We start from the raw sequence: 22,048 nt of genomic DNA on the forward strand, positions 1-22,048 counted from the left end.
AATGGGTAGGAGTAGAGAGAAAAAACTGTCAGCGATTCCCTAGTTCTGTCCTTATATTGATGAAGTGAGTTTAATGGAAATGGTTACAACATCAGCCGGATATATCGTATAACACACAAAACTATATATATGTAACCTTGAACGGTTATAGTCTCATTGATAGAATTAAAAGTGAACTACTCATAAAAACGGCTGGATAAAAACACTAACGAAGAGCTGTGTGGCGTCAGTTTCGTTCCTTCTATATAATAATAGGAAATCCAAACCTTGGCAGCTGGCTACGGATGTTGACATTGAGCTTTTGAATATAAAAAAAAGTAATCCCTCCAAGCCATTCGGGCCATGGAGCCAGAGTTTATACAGGTTTCTATAGCATGACAATAGCAATTGCTCGCTACCCTTCTGATCGGACGCTAGTCTATCGACAAGTACTCTAAGCCAGACCTATCAACTCGATCACCGCTGGGTGGACAGGGAGGCGGGGGGGGGGGGGGGGGGGTGTCATATGTCGTTCTATACGTTACGTGTTGCTGTTGGGCAGGGACCCTTTGCAAAGCGCTTTGAGCACGGTTTGTGTGGATATTGCGCTATGTAAAATCTCGCGTTTCTAAAAAAATATATATCTATATAAATATTAGCTTTGTATTACAGACAAAATTACATATTAGAATATGTACACTATTTAATATAATTTCATATTGATGGGCAAGCTGGGAGTGAGGAACCCACGAAGACGGAAGATTCATTAAATCGATACGAGACGCAATGCAATCCTCTTTTATCACGTCCGTCACACAGAATATTTACCACGTTCTAATGTCCGATCAAATTATAGACGAAACGGTTTCCGTCCGTTTAAGGCTACCCGTATAGAGAATTAATTTTCTCCTTGCTTCCCCTTCTTCTTGTTCTTCTAATTATTCATATCCTCTCGTTCTCATCTCATTCCAACGTTCCACTCTTGGCGCTCTTCCATTGTCTTTCTTTCCCATACAGTTTTCTTCCGCTCCGTCTTATCTTCTTAAACCGGTCGGTCACAGCCCCCCCCCCCCCCCCTCTCTCTCTCTCTCTCTCTCTCTCTCTCTCTCTCTAGTTATTTATTCACCTATCTATCAACCTCTAAAAATGTGGCAATAAATAAAGCGGCGAGATCAGTTTATTAACCAATCGGAATTAGTGAAGAATTGACCTCGATCTGAACATCTCTCTCAACGCGAGATAAATTACAACAGACCGCGCGTAGCAAATAATCAAACAGACCAAACAATTTAATGACGGTTAAAAAAGACCCCCCCCCCCCCCCCCCCCCCCCCCCCCCCCCACAAAAGAAAAAAATATAAAACAAACAAAAAAAAAACCCCCGAACAATGTGTCGTACGACAAGATTTTTATTTCTGTCGCAGTAACGAACCCAGCTAATTTCAATTCGGAATCAGTCGGTAATAATTGCCTGCTACTCTGGAATAACTGCATCGCACTGCATCGACTGTCTACAATCTAGACCTTAATGTACACAGTAAGTAATACTCGGTCGACCTGGAGGAGTGGGAGAGGGAGAGAGAGAGAGAGAGAGAGAGAGAGAGAGAGAGAGAGAGAGAGAGAGAGAGAGAGAGAGAGAGAGTGAGTAAGGGGGGGGGGAGGTATGTAGATTGATAGACAGAGAGATAAATAGATAGATAGACAGACAGACAGACAGACAGACAGACAGATAGATAGATAGATAGATAGATAGATAGATAGATAGATAGATAAATAAATAGATAAAAGATTAGATTAATGGAAGGAGAGATTACTGGGGGGGGGGGGGGGGGGGGTGTCGACAAATTGTAACATAATCCGTATTCGATCGCGTGCTGGTGCAATATTCTAATATTGACTGAGTCACAGAACAATATTTTGTTGACCAGAGAGTCATTAAAATCACGAGTGAGAGAGAGAGAGAGAGAGAGAGAGAGAGAGAGAGAGAGAGAAGAGAGATAAGATAGATAGATAGATAGATAAATAGATAGATAGATAGATAGATAGATAGATAGATAGATAGATAGATAGATAGATAGATAGATAGAGAGAAGAGAAAGAGAGAGAGAGAGAGAGAGAGAGAGAGAGAGAGGAGAGAGAGAGAGAGGAGAGAGAGAAGAATATTGTACTTTAATTTTAATTAAGAACAAACAAACAAAAAAAAAAAAAACAAAACAAACAACAAACAAAAAAACAACAACAAACAAACAAACAAACAAAAAAACAACAACAAACAAACAAACAAAAAAAAACAACAACAAACAAACAAACAAAAAAAAAACAACAAACAAACAAACAAACAAAAAAAAAAACAACAAACAAACAAACAAAAAAAAAAAACAACAAACAAACAAACAAACAAAAAAAAACAAAAACAACAAACAAACAAACAAACAAAAACAATAACAAACAAACAAACAAACAAAAAAAAAAAACAACAAACAAACAAACAAACAAAAAAAAAGCGCTGTCGACAAACATAAACGGTATTCCACAAGACTAGCCATCTCATCCAGTCTTTGGCATCACTCAATAATAAATCAATCCATGTTTGATGGGGAAACGGTGAATCGAGCAAATGCAGTTTGATCAATAACTTAATGCCGAATCAATGACTTAAGAAGAGAGGGTGGCGCCACACACACACACACACACACACACACACACACACACACACACACACACACACACACACACACACACACACATACACAGACACGCAAAAACAGTAGAGAGGGAGATAAAGAAAGAAAAAAAAAAAAAAAAGAGGGAGGGAGGGAGGGAGAGAGAGAGAGAGAGAGAGAGAGAGAGAGAGAGAGAGAGAAGAGAGAAAGAGAGATAGAGAGAGAGAGAGAGAGAGAGAGAGAGAGAGAGAGAGAGAGAGGGGGGGGGGTATTATGAATATAAACTGTAGTGCATAATATTAACGACCTATTTGCTATTCAATCACGGTAAGTAATAGTAATATGGGTAATGTATGAGCAAGCAGTCAGATCAACATAATATGAGCTTGAGCTCGGAGCTCACTATACCACACAAAAATGACAAAATGCATTTCTATATTATGGACAGAAAACCTTTAGTTACCTTTACTTCTTACATCGATAAATTAGAATGTCCCCAACTAGAATAAATAAATAAATAAATAAATAAATAAATAAATAAATAAATAAATCTCAGACTTCGGAGTCTTCAGTTTCAAACTGTTTTTACCCCCTGTTGTAGAGGGTTATTTCAATCGATCGAATTGAAGCAGTCTCTGTTTCCAGAATCCTCCACAACTTTGTGACCATTCTAACTGTTCGATATTCGGAATTCTCGAGCTTAAGAGTTTTTCAAAAGCTGTGGGTGATTTTAATCGATCAAAATAATCAACAAAAACATTTCCCACATATGTAAAAAAAAAAAAAATAAATAAAAGAGGTATTATATCGGAAACTGGCAGCATTGCCCTCTCGCTACTAGTACTAGATGCCATTACTGTAATTAGAACCACCCTCTCTCTCCTTCTCTCTCTCTCTCTCTCTCTCTCTCTCTCTCTCTCTCTCTCTCTCTCTCTCTCCAAAAAGAAAAAATAAAGAGAGAAACTAAAAAAAAAATCCGTCATTTCTATATGAACCAAATTCGAGCATGTACCGAACCCACTCTAAGGGTCACCTGTGGAATCCAGCAAATGCGGCATACCTCATGCAACATAGCATGGATGCCAAACCTGGAAATGCTACGATCGGTCGCTGCTGGGTGTAAGTGTTGTGTGTAATGCTAGGTCCGCTCTATGTCTGTGTCCTGATCAAACACAAATAAATAAGCACGGTTGCAGACCTCAGTTCCAGTCGTAATTAAGACTTAAAACATCAAACCCGGACCCTGATATGTACATGGTTTAATTAGATTATATCGCGATTCAAAAGACACCAACGAACTACAGGCTGTGACCAGACCAACCATATTACACACCCATTCAGTATTGAGAACGTTCCCCTTCTAAACTCGAAAGACACTTTCTGTTTAATCGTCTTACATAAATTTATACTCAGAAACATGTTTTGTTCGGTTTCCCCTCCGTTACTTCACCAGTTTTGTATTGTTAAGTGTATTATCCAGATTAACCAACTAAGGCAAAAAATTCAGCGACATTGAACATATATCATAAGAAAGATGGTGAAAGTTGCCGAGGCACTGCAATCAGTTAACTTTAAGCGAAAGGCAAATCAACCCCCACTTCACTCCGGTTTTCCTTCCCATTCTGCTATTGGTGATCGATCACCATGGACAGTTCCGACAATTTTTCATTCACACTTTTCATACTCCCGTTAATACAAGGCAGACAAGGTAGTCAACCTGAAATAATAATTAGTGTTTAGCCTTCATCGCCTTTCAAAACACAAGCAAAGAAGAATGGGAAAATTCAATGATTGTCAGACAAACAACTATAAGTTACAAAACAAAACAATTATTCGACTGAAAAAAAAAAATCCTTCTAACCAGCCATAGATAAAAAAATCTTTATCGATAATTTCTGAGTTAAAAAATCCGATTTCCAAGACGAAAATAATATGTACCAATCCGTAATGCAGTTTCCATTCATATGACTATTATGAAGGTTGATTAGAATTGTTTTGAAATTTATATAGAACAGTAAAGTTGATGCCCCAAACGTAAACAATAACAAGTTGCTAGTGATTTCCGTTAGGGACCGGAATAATTTACGCACAATATAGGTCTCCCAATTTTGTAGTTTGAGTTGTAGGCAATACACTTTCAGTATTGAAAATATGTTTACATAAAATCTAACAGTTGCAGAAATAATAATATAAGGCTAAATTATTATGAAAATCAGGCTCCGAATAATTCTCGTTTTGTTCACACCAGCGCAGTAACTTGCTCTGGTCTAAAAATAGATAGACTGTAACTTTTGATAAATTTTAGAAAATTTTACCTTTTGTTCCATAAAATATCCATATCTAGACATTATTTGATGCATGATCGAGTATTTATGAATATGTGTTTCTTTTGCCACCTAACAGCCAAATTTTAAAGGTTATTTTTTTCTATTATTTACATTGGAACGTGAGCTGTCAAGACAGGAACATGTGGTTTGCCACGTGCTTCTCGAACTTTGTTTACGTTTGGGGCACCTAACTTTACTGCTCAATAAGTAAACCAGCTCGGTCAATCCAATACTTATAAAACACATCTAAATCAAATATTTTGGCTTTAAAAATTCAACCCCCCCCCCCCCCCCCCCCTCCAAATTGTTAATAATATCATAGTAGTAATAATACTGATAAATTTGGCATACGACAGTCGCATAGATAAATATATTTTTCGACTACAGGCCCTGTGTAGCCAGTCATTATTTGTACAAATAATCGGTAGATCTATAGTTACTTTACACACGGTCGCCCCTCGTAGCACTCATCCTAATGCCAAAGGCGAATCGAAGACCACACGGCTACGCGAAAGCATTGAAGTATATCGATAATTTAAAAATCGATAAACCAACGTACTAAACAATGAAGTCAAAGCAAAGCGAATGATCGAATAGTGGTCATCTGTATAAAAATAATAATCCCTATAATTGTGCCGTTACAAAACGTCAGAAAGATTCAAGCACGGTAAGCTAATCGCCATGCGCGAAAAGATTTATTCCCAACCCTACCACTGTCCAGAAATTATTGTTATAGTGTTCTACTTTTGGATTACCCCTGACTGCCAAGGGGATCAGGCAAGGTCAAGCATATTTACCCTTATTTTGACGTCATCAAGACGGTTACGCTGCTAACTCGGATTCACAAGCATACAAGTACAAGAAAAGTCGACGAAAAGGCAAGATCCGCAAGTCCTTTCCTGCAGATAACTAAAAGTGCTTTTTTTCTCTAAGAGGAGGCGAAATCAATGCTTCCGTTAATTTCACATCGCCAACGGGATTCAAAGACAAGAACAAAAGTAATGGTAAGCACCAACGCCAATCAATAATGCCAATGCCATGATAATTAGCAGACTTCGCGACAAACTTCAGACATCAACCAAATACGAGAAGACGTAGACATATCTAGAAAATATGTCCATTTTAATGCAATGGAAAGATGAGAAAAACATCTTTTCTTTCTTCAAAATGTCAAGCATCATATTATGAAAGATTATGACGAGCGTAAACACTTCCAAATAGCTTCTCTCTTAAACAATTTTGACCAAAAACTATCTTCTTTAATTATAATCGCTTCTTCGCGAACTTCTCTGACACCTCTCTTCAGGTTAATGCTAGGTTTGGCATCGTGATCTGTAAACACAGTATTGTGGTCCACTGTTTACTTCCAACAAACAGCCACACATTCATATTCAAAACCAGCAACCATAGATTATATCTATCTCCTTGATATCAACAGCACGGCATTTTAAAATATTTTTTTTACAACCCATTCCTGGAAACCAACCATGCTGCACACGGAGGGCTGACGTCTTTGCTCTTCACTGAAGATGTCGCAGACTTATATTCACCAATAACGCCGGATCTATTTGCGTTTGTGTGTATTTTTTTTTTTTGGGGGGGGGGGGGGGGGGGGGAGGGGGGGTTCCGGGGGGGGGGGGTGGTTGTTTTTCAAATGCAGCGTTTTGGGCTTATGATGCTGGCAGAGGTCAGACCGAGATGGATGTTTATAATTGCATCAGCAGGATGTTAGATTTCAGAAAGTCACTTAGATTATAAATTACCAATTCTCACAGTATTTCACTCATCAAACGAACAATGTAAACTGCCTGTCATGGACATTAAACACAGGGTACCTTTTTCTTGAAACCACGAAAAAAAAAATTGAACATTAGAGATTATGAGATAATCTGGTGACTCAAACAAGATTAATTTGTCAATATCACGCCTGTTAATCATTCTTTTATTTTCTCAAAAGATGCGCTGGGATAGTACAGAGTTTAACCATTACCATGGAACGTTAGAACCACAACAGAGACGCACTGTTTCGAAAGAGTAAAATAGCCAATGTATGGATGAAGCGAGGTTTTTCATGTAACATGCCCCTGCCATTCAGATTGCAATGACTTCATCCCGTATTAAGACCGATCTACAACTGTATAATAAAAGCTTCAAAATTGACACCCAAAGGCTTAATAACAATTTCATATCTCAAAACTTGAGAAAAAAAAATGGCATTCGTTATCAACTCTCACGGCCGCATTTATATGTCACCCGGATGTACACTTTTACTTGAAATCAAACTGACACTTGACTTCAGCAATTTAAATAAAAATACCAATCCGACTAACTGACTCTTGTTATGGCATGATTCAAATCTAAATCTGACCAGAATGAACGACTATAGTAAAACGCCGCATACCAAACACAACGTACTGATTTTCATAGTAAGCACCAACATATGTATACGCGTGTGACCGCGAGGGCTGCCTCGATAACGCGTGCATGCGTGAGATAAATATTTACACGACGGAAAGGGAATCGAACAGGTAATGGATGGTGCTGACACGTTCTACTTACTTAACACTAGGCATACGAAAACAAAACCACGAGACGCGAGGTCGGATACCATTCCAGACCTATACAATGCTATTTGGCACCAGTCCTGATGTATGCACACACACACACACACACACACACATCTCTTCGATTACAATGCTAATTGTGGCATTAAATTAGCTTATGTAAACTCTTGAGACCTCTTTACTCGGGAAACAAGACATGCACATTGAAACCAGCCCCCCCCCCCCCCCCCCCCAAAATGTTCACACTCACAATATAGCAGGTCTTTTCAGTAAAATATTAGTTACCAATAATAAAAATATCGTACAAATAGTACAAAACTTGGCCAGAACACTCGTCCTTCAAAAATCGACCTGTTTAAATTACCCTAATCTTGGGAAGAAAAGAAAAAAAGACAACAAAAACATTTTTTAAAACATCAAACCTGGGACTTCGCAGTGTCAGTGCTTGACATAATCAGTCGGAAGGTGAAAATGTTGGATTTGCAATTTTTTATCATTATTATTTTTTTTTTTTTTTTTTGCATGTTCTGAAAGAATATGCTCTCCTGAGCATTTTAATCTTTATTTGAAGTAAATCGGGTGATTTTTCATGTATGGGAAAGGCATCGGGCAAATTCTCTCAAATTTCATACTTTTTCAACTTGACTAGCTGTAAGAAATGTTTAGAAGTGAAATTAAGTTTTGATATTTCCCGAATATGTACAAAAAGGGTTGATTTAATCATTTATGACAAGAACTCATTTTTTATAAAATTTGACCTTCTAACTAAACTTGGCAATATCTCAGTTCAAACCTTTTCACCATCCGACTGATTATGTCATTCACTACAACTGATACGCTGGTCTCGGTTCACTCGTCTTAAATACCCCCCCCCCCCCCCCCCCCCCCCCCCCCCCTTTTCCATCCTTCTCCCTTTTCTCGGCAGAGTTCAAATCAACTAAATAACAATAAATGAAGCACCCGAAAATTTAAGAGGAACACAAAGCATTGACGTAGAAACACTCGGGACTACACTACATCCTTAAATCATTGTCGACCGATAAAGGGCCTTGGCCCGAAACATACTTATCTAGTATAACATCATTCTGTCCCCCAATCAATGCGGAATCACGAAGCTCTTACCACGTGCCACGTGGAACACCAAACTCGAGGACTATTTGTTCACATCGTGCAGTCATGCATAGACAAGCAGGTGGAAAGTTATCAGGTAAACTGTGCCTAATGGAAATTTATCTTATCGTCCTGCCGACTTCATACGTTAAACATTATATACATAAATACCGTCGTACATCGACTTTCAATAATATAACCATTGATAAAGATGGATAACGTGTCGAAAGTTTCAAACCTAACAATTATCTGAAAAGATGTGTTTGATACAGAGCCAGAAAAAAGCAGAAATATTTTTTTTCGTTTTAATATTCATCCTTAAAAAATCAGCCTTCCTCGACTGAGGATCAAAGAACTCTATTTATTACCTATTAAGGCGCGCTACCATTATGCCACAATCACTTGGAAGGTTCAGACCTTTTGACAACTTGATCCAATCGATCTTTGGAGCAAAGTGGAGGACAGGTGGAAGTTGGGCAAGACGATCAAGAGGATAACCATTGCACTACCACTCAGAGGACACTGGTTCGAGCTCAATTGGTGGCATCTCGCTTTCTTTCTTTCTTTTCTTTTCTAAAGCAAAAACTAAGGCCGAAGCCCGCATTGCTCAACGCGTGGAGCTGCAGTGCAGCTGCTGCACTACGGCTGACGCCTATCTCGGTTATTTATTTTAATTTCGAGATAGACCCCAAAGAAGCAAGCATCTCCCGCGAGGATGAATGAAGACAGTGTTACAATTCGTTCATCTATCTATTTAATCTCAATATTTCACAGCAGGCCAATAATTAAAAGAAAAGAAAAAAAAAAAAAAAGCAAACTGTCTTTGCAGTGTACGACAAAACAATTTCTACTACACAAAAGCGGTACGATAAAATTAGACACCACCCCCCCCCCCCCCCTCCCCAACCACCATTAAGTTGATCTGCACAAAAATAGAGAAAGAACCGATAATTATAATTACTACCGTGTTTAACATAACAACAGCTACGTGTAACAACGATGTTACTCCAGGAATGCTAACTTCCGATCAATACAATCATCCGACATCACAATCATCTCGATGTCTATAATTAACAAGAAGCGGTTCCATTCATAATGATATAAATAATAAGTCTGCGGTAATCGATGAAGTCGTCACAAAACCCCGAGCACACAAAAAGTCAATACCTTCCCAGTTTACCCGACGTGTCGACTTCCTAGCGGCCAGACAGCCAATGACCTTTTCCCAAGGCAGCATAACAACTGTACCGACATTTTCTGTTCTGTGACGCGCCGGGGGTTAATGAATCCATTAGACGTGCGTTTCGTATTTATTTTAGACTGATGCCATATAAATAGTAAATGAAATGACTAACAAACAAAGAGAAATAATATTATATCATGAATATTCCCAATTGGGTTCTAGAATAGCTCACAATCAACAGAACACCAACCCCCCCCCCCCCCCCCCCACGTTCCCAATCCGCCCTCCGCATGCATTATAGCAACCAGGACTGTTGCATTCACAAAATTCCTTCCTGTCTATTTCATCTCCCATCAATAGAAGCAAAAAGAAAAGGAATTCTGAACACCATTTCTTTCGTACCCACAGATTTTCGCAACATAATCTTTTCAACAACAACAACAATAACAATAATAACTCGAGTATTCATAAAGCGCAATAACCACTAAACGTGCTCAAATGGCCATACAAGGGGTCCTTAGCCAACAACAACAAATAACACGTAGGAAGAGGCACAACCCTTGTAAGGCGATATAACATTTTTCCGACATAGACAACACTGTTAACGGTACTCATTTTACACCAGAGTTTGGTGACAGAATATGCGTTAATAGCCTTTTCCAAAGGACTCAACTATGCGCCGCTCAGAGTGGGACTCGAACCCAGGACCTTCCGATCCGATGGCGAGTGTCGTACCACTTGACCGCGTATCCTTACTCGGCTAAAAAAAAAAACAAACCCCAAACAAAACCCAAAAAAAAAAAAAAAAATGTTGCGTTGTTAGAATTGTCGTATCACCACTACAACGTTAACCCAAGTAAATACATTTTCGCTGTTAATACAATCATATTTGACACTGGCGTACTCGTTATATATTCTAATAGAATAACCTAAGGAGACGGGGGTAGTACATAATAATAGTAATAGTCAAAGAGTAAACAGATCGATACAACGTAATGGGTGATTAACAACACGAGCAGTGGTCGAGTCCAAAACGAGGTCATCAGTCGAGAGGACAATCCACGCAAAATACACTACACGCCAGCTAGCCTTTTAAGCAGGCCCACGGGTAGGCGACATCGTGTGTACACACTTTGGAAGGACTACAGACTACAACACATTGGAGCCAAAATTGAAATTAAACAACAATCGCACATGGATTGTGAAGCAAAAGGAGTGGGGATCTCCATTATAAGAATGTGTAAAATCTAAGCAAAATATAAATAAAAATATTTCCCATTATTCCCGTGATGAGGAAAGTATAATTGGCAGCCAAATAAATAGCCATGTCTCCAATCGTTTACAGATATAGACACATAGACACTAACAAGGCGTTACTGAGTGCATTGATCTTTTACCGCTCACCGTAATGCCCGACCAATAAAATCAAAAGATTAGAATGCAGAAGTACAACAACAAATAAATAAAATAATAAATAAATACAATCAACACTACTGACAGAGTCAAAATTCAAAACAGTTCCTGTGCCTGATTTAAGAAAAGGGAACTAGAAACAAATCCATACACACACACACACAGAGAGAGAGAGAGAGAGAGAGAGAGAGAGAGAGAGAGAGAGAGAGGGGGGGGGGGGGCAGCCAGACAAATACGGGGGATAGGAAAAGAAATAAGACACGTGGCAAAGATGCGCCAAAACAAAATGACAAATCTCAGTTCTCCTCGTCTGAACTGAATCGCGCTGGTATCGTGTGTTGTCAACAGTTTCCAAACATCCTGATTCAAGCGGCAAGACATCAAGATGTCTACCTGTCAACCAACCACATTCCTGAAGAACAGCTTCATTAATCTGTATCGTCTGTCCAACTTTTACAACTATGAGTTCGGTTGAGGGGGAGGAACATTTTTTTCCCTCTCTCTCTCCCTCTCAACATACCTCGAAATTCCATCAACGTTTCAAAACACCTGACAAGGGAAATCAAAGAGAAGCTAATCACCGCCCAATCAAGAGTGAGAAAAACACCAGTGCTGTTGCCTCACCTGAACGTCGTGAGCGGCACGTCACCACACGGTTCACCTGTTAGGCGAGGGCGAATTCGGCAAGATTTTATAACTTTGATCACTGTCATGTCGATACGGATCGCAAACGTGAAAGTAAAAAGGACAATAAAATAATGAAGACAGACAGACTGCTTAATGGGGACATCAGGTTGTCGAGGACTGCAGAGACAAAGGCATCTAAAGCAGAAAAGAGATAGAGATAGATAGATAGACAGATAGATAGATAGAGAGAGACAGATAGATAGATAGATAGAGAGAGAGAGAGAGAGGGGGGGGGGGGAGATTCACCATACACGAAATTGACCAAGATCAGGAGACTGACGAAAGAGGACAACAGAAACCCCGGTTGGAAATCAATGCTGAATAAAGGGTAAATGAATAACCAATGTCTAGTCGAATAATATCACGGCTACATCTCCCCCAGATATCTTGGACAGTTTATGAACGGCATAACGCTAACACCAACCACTGTCGATAACCATAACACCCGGAAGCGCTTCTAGCGAATGGAACGGTTCGCGCTGATCTCCATACCTAGGTGTTATTATACAAATGACTTTCCGCACCTGTACCTTGAAATGACCCCCCCCCCCCCCCCCTCACCCCTCCTCCCTATCATTTTGGATAGAAAATGTATTCTTACACTTCATTTATCAACAGATGAAGACGAACATTACTCAACACGTCAATGCAATGCGCTCTCACCCGGGATTTCTTTAAGGTTAAAATTTACAAGTTAGAGATCAACTTCAACCTATAAATGTATGAAACGAGGTTTCTGACCAAAATGGATAAAAGTTATTTTGTTATAGAATGTTACCTTTGTAGAAGACTAGACTGCATCTCAATGCATGGAAAGGTGATATATTAACTCGACGCGGGACAACAGAGATAGACTGAAAGATCAAAGAGTAGAGAATACACAGGGGAGGAAAAAAAAAAGGGGGGGGGGTGCATAGAGAGAGAGAGAGAGAGAGAGAGAGAGAGAGAGAGAGAGAGAGAGAGAGAGAGAGAGAGAGAGAGAGAGAGAGAGAGAGAGAGAGAGAGAGAGAGAAAACAATATTTTTAAAAACCAGGAGAGAAATCTACCTGCCGGGTGAGCAATGTGATGGACTGAAGAATAGGATGAGAAAATACGACCTGCTTCAACAATGAGAGGAGATGCCAGAGATGAAAGCCTTCTCGAACCGCCACACACACACACTGTCACACAACGTGATATGAATAAGGAGAGTCTGCCAGTCAGAAAAGGTGTTACTGTGGAGATCAGCTGCTCGTGGCCATGAACTGACGATGATGACGTCAAACAGCATCAAAGCATCCACATCTGTTATCTTACAACCAAAGTGAGTGGACGTACGAAGCCAGTCTTATGTACAACAACAATTTAATCATACTCCTGGTTCTAACGTGCACGGCCTTATGAGCAGATTAAAGCGGAAACAAAACACTGTCCAACCTCATGACATGAAAAAGTCGCACCAAAAAACCCCAAAAACCCTTAACGTTGAAGGAGAGTTCGCAGACAGAAACAGTAATAGAACAGAACATGGACGTCACAATCTACACAGAAAACATAGAGTATAAATGTCAGAGTGAACGGTGCCTGAAGCAAAATAAATGAAACCAATGCAAGCTAATGAAAAAAAACTCACTCTCTTTCTCTCGTACATACTACAACGAAATTACGCAACGGCAACCCAATAAGATCATCTTCTTTTTTTTAGTAGCTTTTAAAATGCATATTATTATCATGAATATATTTATTTTAATATGACACGAAAAAGTTATTGACACAATTGAGCAAATATTTGACTGTGTGCCACACAGAACATCTACATCAGAACACACTTCATTTAAATGGTGGCTGTAATCCTGGACAAAAAAATCGATAGATAACTACACCCATTCACCTCGGATATTCACGGTACAACGTGACACACACACACACACACACACACACACACACACACACATATACACAAAACGAAAACGGGACAATCACTACTACAATAAATCTTGACCTAATCAGGGACAAGATAATGGTACATCACAGCTTCCATTTACTTAATCAATTAAAACACCTATTATGTGTGATACGTTTCGATCTGTTGTTTCTACGTGAAAAAAACAAAAACAAAACAAAACAGAACTATTAAAAAATGTTACATATTTAAGACACAGGTGTAATCCTTTATCAAGCGACCGTAGATTGTAAGGCGCTGAGTAAAAAATCATTTATTTCTTGTAAGAAACTGCCCCATCTCAGCTTTTATGAAATACAAATCTGCCCCGTTCAAACTATCACTATATCACATGAAAAAAAGGCACAACAGGCGAGGATCCGTGAACATCAAGTGAATTTAAATAACATAGTCCAAATGAATCACAAAGTATAATCCAGAAAGAAATTATGAAGAAATCACTGATTTACCCATTACAAAATTAATAAGGAAAAACTGGTTGAAATGACACATATTGTTTGGCAATAACAAGGGCCAGAGTTCAAGTCATCTCGATACAAAGGTCACTAATACTACTATTAATACAACAGACCTGCCACAGACCACAAACAAAACATATCCAAAAAAAAACCTTTGATAATAAGTCATAATTTCAAGGAAAACATTTCCATTGACTCAAAATGTATTATCATCATTATTATTATTATCATCATCCAATATTATATAAACTGTCCTTTAAAATGCAAAAAGGAATTGATTCACAGAATTCGAAATTGGTCTAAGATAATGTCAACAACAAAAACAACCATATTTTAATCAATTTTCCCTTGGAATTCAAGTTTAAAAGGAATATCCTAATTTGGAATAAGAAAAATCCAAATTCGATCAGATACGGCTCCAAATAATTTGAATATAGGTACAGATTAAAATTGTTTCAGTGACAGGTCTGCTTCACAGTTTATAATACGCTAAAATGAAAATGAAGGTGGATTTCGTTTACAAAGGAAATAATCTCATTTAAACTGTTCGTTATCATCACTTGCAAATAAATAACTTGTTAAGAATGTGAAAGCTACTAAGCGCCGCCCTGAATAAATTTGCATATGAACTGGACATTAACAACTTATATTTTTTTTAATGGACAGGCCGCCTATATAAATGGAATCCACCTGATTGTCAAACAACAACATACATCATACTTACAAAAGATATAATAGCAGCAAGAAGTAAAATTTTTACAAGAAGATCATCAAACTGTTCCAATATAAGTTCCCATAAAGGCTTTCCTGTTAAAAAAAAAGAGAGAGAGAAAAAAATTCAGGTTACTATAATTGCAGAAGGAACAAGAAGATACATCCCTATTTTTAAGGCATCTATAGTTTGCATTAAAATTAAACACATCAGCTAGAATAAATATTAGTTTTATAAAAACCAAAAATTGGGATTTTTTTTCTTCTAAGGAACAAAAAAAACGAAACAAAACACAAATATGAATCCAGGGCATTGGTAATATATTTGAATCAATTTGACCAACGTTTGAATATCGTATAAAATCCTGACCAATCACGAAAATCCTGCTTAGAAATTAAAAATCAATAAAAACATGAGCTTACCTTCTTCGGCAGGGAGTTCTGAAATAAAAAAAAAAAAAAAGAAAGGATCAATATTGGACAAAATATAAAAATGAAACTTACAACAAAAAACACCCCAAAAATGAACCATCAACACACTGAATATGCATACGTTGTCTCCATGTCATGGACTGCTCCCCTTTTCTTCAATTATCTCTCACTTTCTATGATAGACACAGACCGAAAGTGGGATTGAACTGAGTTCAACATGCATTCAAAACAGTTGGCTTCCATAGTCGCATAGTATAAGGTCAACTTGTCATATATAACCCTGATCACTTTTATAGAGTTGGTCGTGGAAAAAATTAGGCGAGAACATATAAATTATCAACCCAATTCATCTTCTTATAAATTCATCTTCTTATAATTCATGGTCGTAATGGGAATATATTCACTTTTTAAAAATTTTAGAAGAGGGTTGACAAAACATTCTCTTTATTGGCTACTGAAAAAGGACAAATGTCCAGCAGTCACAGATCACCAAAGTTATGTTTCTGAAGTCTAAATGAAGTGAAGTAAAAAGTTACCAATATTAAAATTATAGACGAACTTTATATAGGTTGGCACATACGTAGACGATAATTTGAAGAATGTCTCTGCGAAACTTCGTTGAATTAGATAACCTCCCACACTATTTTATTTTACTGGCTATCAACTTTACTTTTCAGGACACAACCCTCATATTTGTTATCCATTTTCACTTAACATTCAGAGTGTTAGCATATACCTTGCTATCATTATTTTTATGGGAGTGTCCTTCAACACTTGAGTTTCCAGTGTAGATTGTCACCAGATAATTTGACACAAGTTTTGAGTACACTTTGTTACAGGATAATCCATCACCCAAAATTAGAGTATGGATTGTTAGCAAAGAATTCAATATTTCAAGAAAAGTAGTCTGTAGGAGTTGTTTTTTATTCTGTTTTTTAAAACAAATTGTTCTGTTTACTTATTTTGAGAGTATGGTGATAAAAATTTAAGATTTTTTCTTCTTTGCAAAGACATGAAGATTCTTTCTTACTCATACAAACCTTCAACTCTTTCTTTCTATCACACACACTAGCATGTGCATGTTCAAACAAAAGAATTCCTCACCGGAAACCAGTTTACACCCTGAGATATCGGATCGTACTTTCCACTTTGATACAAAACAAAATGATTAAGAATCCAACTTGACCGGTAACTGATTACAGAAGAAGTACCTAGCTCCACATAGAGCTCCTCAATTCCTATTATTACTCATGCAATACTTGGGTGTCAAATTTTCTGGTGACACTATGTGTGCTGATTTGACAAAACAATTCAGATGTTGCACGAGCTAGTTTTCAGATACGAGCGAATAAAGGTGAAAAATAGTTATCTACATGATTTCCACTTTTATTATCTCTGTCAAACAATATTCTCACGAAAGAACTTTACAAAATGAAGTTTATAGATATTTTTATTTTGTTATTTTACTGACCTCTATTGAAGAGAAATACCTTCGAAATTGGCCTAAAATCTGCCTCTACAACACAGGATTTCAATTGAGCACTGAGAACCGAAATTTTGACCAAACCCCAATATGTAAGAGATCATTCTTTTTGCCTTTTCCCACTCTTTGAAATGAAAGTAAGTGCGCATGAAAGCAAGCATTGAGTCAGGATAATGACTGCTCAATATTGTGCCATCAACTTGCAATTCTATATATTTACAATTTAATATATAAAAATCAGTATCAATATTTGAAAATAAAATAAAATCATGAACAAAATAACTCAAAGTATTGAGAGAGAAATCAGCGAGGCTGAAGCTGCAGACAAGCCTCCTCAACCTAAAGCATCAAGTCTTGTACTTGTAGTCAAAAAGGGCAAAGAAGGGGAAATAAAGTTAAAATTAAAATCTTTCCTTCGTACACAGAAGGGCTTTATTTTCTTTTTTTTTTTTTGAGTATGAATGCGGTGTGCAAGTGCTGTTGTAATGATGTTACAGTATTTTAAACAATTATCTTTAAAAGAGATTTTCTGCGTTTATTAACTTTTGACTCCCTTCTCTTCAAATGTGAATAACTCCGACCCTAATTAAATGACTTACAAAATTCAAACTTAAATTTGTCCACAAATTGTGCCCCATTTGGATATGAAATATTTTATTCAAATTGTTCCGACATCTGACGGGTTTATCCAGCTCACTACACATATATACACCCGTGGTTCAGGTGATGAATAACACCCCGGATCTTTTTATTGACACAAATTTAGTAAAAAGGTCCAATTCTAATACAAAACCCAAGCTCTACAGATCTTCAATAAATGCTTGTTGACAGACAGCAGAGAAATCACAGATTCTCTCTGTAAACTTTTGGAAGGACTTCCGTAGTTTCACAGCACGCCTAAAGAGGGGACTTTTTTCATTATCGGGGGGAGACCCCTCAACCCTAACTAAAGATATTATAACCTGATGAAACATTATAACGTTTGTACAACTGATGGGAAACAGACAATAATGGTGTCGCCGGAGTCGTTAACAGCAACCAACTCAGCAAATTGAAATTGGTTTTAAAATTAGAAAAATCACACCACTTATAAAAATGAAAACCATCTTAAAAAGTAATATTTTTTGGACATTGCAACTAAATGAAAGTATAACGGCAAAAAAAAATTAAGTAATATAAATAATTTTTAAAACCTGAAATTACGGAAGTCCACCCACATTTTCAACAGAAAGGTATCAATAACTCTTGTCTTGCACCATTTGTTCCAAATAAACAAATGGTATCAAATTAATTATAATTTCAAGTCCCATCCATCTGATTCAGTCAAACAAAGGTATTCTGAGTTTGAATATGTTATCAAAGTCAAAGTCCTTAGTTACTATTGTTAGTCTTCTATACTCATGCCAATAAATGACATACCTAATTTTGATTGATTCTTTTGAAAGAAAACTTTTTATCTTTTCAGAGAGAAAACCAAAAAGCTAGAGGAGAGATGTGATTTGTCAAGTCTTCCTTCTTGTTCTTCTTGTGGAACCTCCAATATTGTCGAGGACCACTTCAGTTTGTAGGGTATTGTAAACTTGTTAAAACACTGCACATACTAAAAATATGTAGATGAAAAGGTCACAATGTGAGCTCTAGTCAGCTGGAAGTCTATTCCACAGTCAGGCAGTGGAAGGGAAAAACAAATACAGGTGGGCATCTGTTTTTGATGTTGGGATGGCTAATCTTGCTGCGTGTCCAATCCTTATTCTTGTGCTGATATCTTTGATGTTGTTTGGGAGTTTTAAGAAGTAATATCAATTGAAATTGTTATGAGTATGACGCTTCTACTTCTATACATCACAGGTAATCTTTTTGGGATCTAAATCAGTTTCAAAAGAATGGGAACTGACTCGACTCGCTTACTAACTAGACTGACTATTTCTTGGTCAACCCACGTTCACGTCACACTAATTATAATTCATGTTCATGGCAACATTCATGAAAGAGGCTGATTTATTTAATTTTTCATTCAGGATTGAAGGGAAGCCCTGTTATGGTCCATTGCTCCAGGTGAAAATCTCGTCGTAACTTACCAGTATTGACGTGGATGTTGTCAGATGTAAAGTCATGTCATGTATGAGTATGAGAAACTCACCCATCAACAGAAATCAACTCATCACACCCACTCGGAATGAAACCGGTACTCGGTTCATTTATTATAAAATGATTTAAATCACTAGAAAGTTTGGATACATTAAAATGAGGGGGACTGGGAAAGGGGGGGGGGGGGGGGGGGGGGGGAGAGAGAGAGAAAAGAAACTTTAACCGTACCACAAACGACAGTTTCAGTTACTGTTACTGTTACGCAACTCTCGCCTGTCTGCTGGAGAATCAAAACTAACATGATAAATGAGAGAACGAGCAAATATGGTTGACATCGAAACTAGATATGGAAATAATTTTTACACATACCGTTTGGTCCGTATTTTTCTGAATTTCTTTTAACTTGCTCCTCAGTAAGTCCTAAACGCTCATCTGTGTGGAAGTATTCACACACTTCCTCTGTCGTTGCTGTGAAGGCGTTATCCATTTTGTGAAATACGTGGTGTACACGCTAAATGGTGACACCCAACAAGTCGTTCAAAATAATAAAACACAATAAATCCCCCAATACCACAGATGTTAGAAAATTGACCGAACCACTAAATATCCGAAAAAGAAAACACTCCACGTTCCCTGACCGAAAACCCCTTTCTCCGTATGAGTAAAATGAACACAGTTTTTCTCCACAGCTCCTCACGCTGTACACAGGTGGGGTGAAAGAATGAACGGAGGGGAGAAAGCTTGTAAGTAAGGTTAGAGCTGTGTTGCGTGTGGCGTTAAGAGCGAGCAGTTTGGTGATATGACCAAAACTCTCTCTCGAAACAAAATGGCTTGTGTTGCAGGAAAAAATACAGGTAAAAGTAAAATTCTGCAGTAAAAGGGATTTTCTTGCCTAGTTTACCCTATCTTTTGACAACTTGGAATAGTCCATTTTTCCTTCGTCATAACCTGTGAACCCTAATGTGGGCAAATCTGATTGGCTGTGTAAAGGAACTCTTCACAAACTTAAAATCATCATAGTCGTATGGTGACGTAAACAATACTAAAACACCGTTGGCCTGATTATTAGTTAATTAAAGTGATCTACGATACCATTCACATAATGGTCAACATTAAGGAATTAGGGGTAACAGTTAAATTGCGCTTACATAAGTGATAAGAAAATGTTATGCAATGTCCATTGAAAGAAAATTAATAAATGAATTTTTGCGTTGCATGAAAATATATCATAGAAAGTATTCTCCAATCATATATACAAGATATGCTCAGATTTTCTCAATTATTATGAGAGACCAAGGACAGCTATACTGAAGTACTCCTTGTGAGAGACTAATACTTGGTGGACACCATTAAGAATGATCAAGGGAACCGCGTTTCATTTGTCATTTTTCCATTCCACTGTAATAAGACGTGGAAGAAGCTGGTTGTTACACGTAAAATTCTATATTTAAACCTTCTGTTTGTTCGAAACCCCGTATGTATCTGATGAAATACCGTCAAGACATGACGTATATATGTTTTAACAAAGGACCTTTATATAGGAATATGCTATTTATGGGGTATGGATTTACGTTTCACTGCATACGAAGAATAACTGATTTACAAGTACTTTATACTGTAATCAACTCTGAACATGGTTAATAATATATATTACTGATGTTCCCATGAAAACTCATTCTCCGACTACCATAGTAAAGAATTTCACTCTTTAGCCATTTCTTCTTCTTCTTCTTCTTCTTCTTCTTCTTCTTCTTCTTCTTCTTCTTCTTCTTTTCTTCTCCTCCTCCTCCTCCTCCTCCTCCTCTCCTCTCCTCTCTCCTCTTCTCCTCCTTCTTCTTCTTCTTCTTCTTCTTCTTCTTCTTCTCTTCTTCTCTTCTTCTTCTTCTTCTTCTTCTTCTTCTTCTTCTTCTTTCTCTTCTCCTTCTTCTTCTTCTTCTTTTCTTCTTCTTCTTCTTCTTTCTTCTTCTTCTTCTTCTTCTTCTCTTCTTCTTCTCTTCTTCTTCTTCTTCTTCTCTTCTTCTTTCTTCTTCTTCTTCTTCTTCTTCTTCTTCTTCTTCTTCTTCTTCTTCTTCTCTTCTCTTCTTCTTCTTCTTCTTCTTCTTCTTCTTCTTCTTCTTCTTCTTCTTCTTCTTTCTTCTTTCTTCTTCTTCTTCTTCTTCTTCCTTCTTCTTCCTTCTTCTTCTTCTTCTTCTTTCTTCTTCTTCTTTCTTCTTCTTCTTCTTCTTCTTCTTTCTCTTCTTTCTTTCTTCTTCTTCTCTTCTTCTTCTTCTTCTTTCTTCTCTTCTTCTCTCTCTCTTCTTCTTCTTCTTCTTCTTCTTCTTCTTTCTTCTTCTTCTTCTTCTCTTCTTCTTCTTCTTCTTCTTCTTCTTCTCTTCTTCTTCTTCTTCTTCTTCTTCTTCTTCTTCTTCTTCTTCTTCTTCTCTTCTTCTTCTTCTTCTTCTTCTTCTTCTTTCTTCTTCTCTTCTTCTTCTTCTTCTTCTTCTTCTTCTTCTTCTTCTTCTTCTCTTCTTCTTCTTCTTCTTCTTCTTCTCTTTCTTCTCTTCTTCTTTCTTCTTCTTCTTCTTCTTCTTCTTCTTCTTCTTCTTCTTCTTCTTCTTCTTCTTCTTCTTCTTCCTTCTTCTTCTTCTTCTTCTTCTTCTTCTTCTTCTTCTTCTTCTTCTTCTTCTTCTTCTTTTCTTCTTCTTCTCTTCTTCTTCTTCTTCTTTCTTCTTCTTCTTCTTCTTTTCTTCTTCTTCTTCTTCTTCTTCTTCTTCTTCTTCTTCTCTTCTTTTTCTTCTTCTTCTTCTTCTTCTTCTTCTTCTTCTTCTTCTTCTTCTTCTTCTCTTCTTCTTCTTCTTCTTCTTCTTCTTCTTCTTCTTCTTCTTCTTCTTCTTCTTCTTCTTCTTCTTCTTCTTCTTCTCTTCTTTCTTCTTCTTCTTCTTCTTCTTCTTCTTTCTTCTTCTCTCTTCTTCTTCTTCTTCTTCTTCTTCTTCTTCTTTCTTCTTCTTCTTCTTCTTCTTCTTCTCTT

At 37.4% G+C, this 22,048-nt stretch overlaps 1 protein-coding gene across 7 annotated transcripts in view; it reads right to left on the reverse strand.

The window, feature by feature from the left end:
• Positions 1–20,398, reverse strand: part of LOC144969081 (calcium-transporting ATPase sarcoplasmic/endoplasmic reticulum type-like) — a 90,136-nt gene extending 69,738 nt beyond the window's left edge. For all 7 annotated transcript variants that reach the window (XM_078908106.1, XM_078908109.1, XM_078908104.1 and 4 more), the window contains exons 1-3: positions 19,411–20,398; positions 15,462–15,479; positions 15,052–15,134 (exon numbers count right to left, since the gene is read on the reverse strand). In XM_078908106.1, coding sequence (XP_078764232.1) covers positions 15,052–15,134; positions 15,462–15,479; positions 19,411–19,528 — 219 coding nt within the window. In that variant the 5' untranslated portion in view covers positions 19,529–20,398. The remainder of the gene's footprint in view (positions 1–15,051; positions 15,135–15,461; positions 15,480–19,410) is intronic.
• Positions 20,399–22,048: the final 1,650 nt, after the last annotated feature.

This window comes from Berghia stephanieae, chromosome 3 (assembly GCF_034508935.2).
Source record: "Berghia stephanieae isolate SIO BIC M18660-M18661 chromosome 3, UCSD_Bste_1.3, whole genome shotgun sequence".
Classification (NCBI taxonomy): Eukaryota; Metazoa; Mollusca; class Gastropoda; order Nudibranchia; family Aeolidiidae; genus Berghia; species Berghia stephanieae.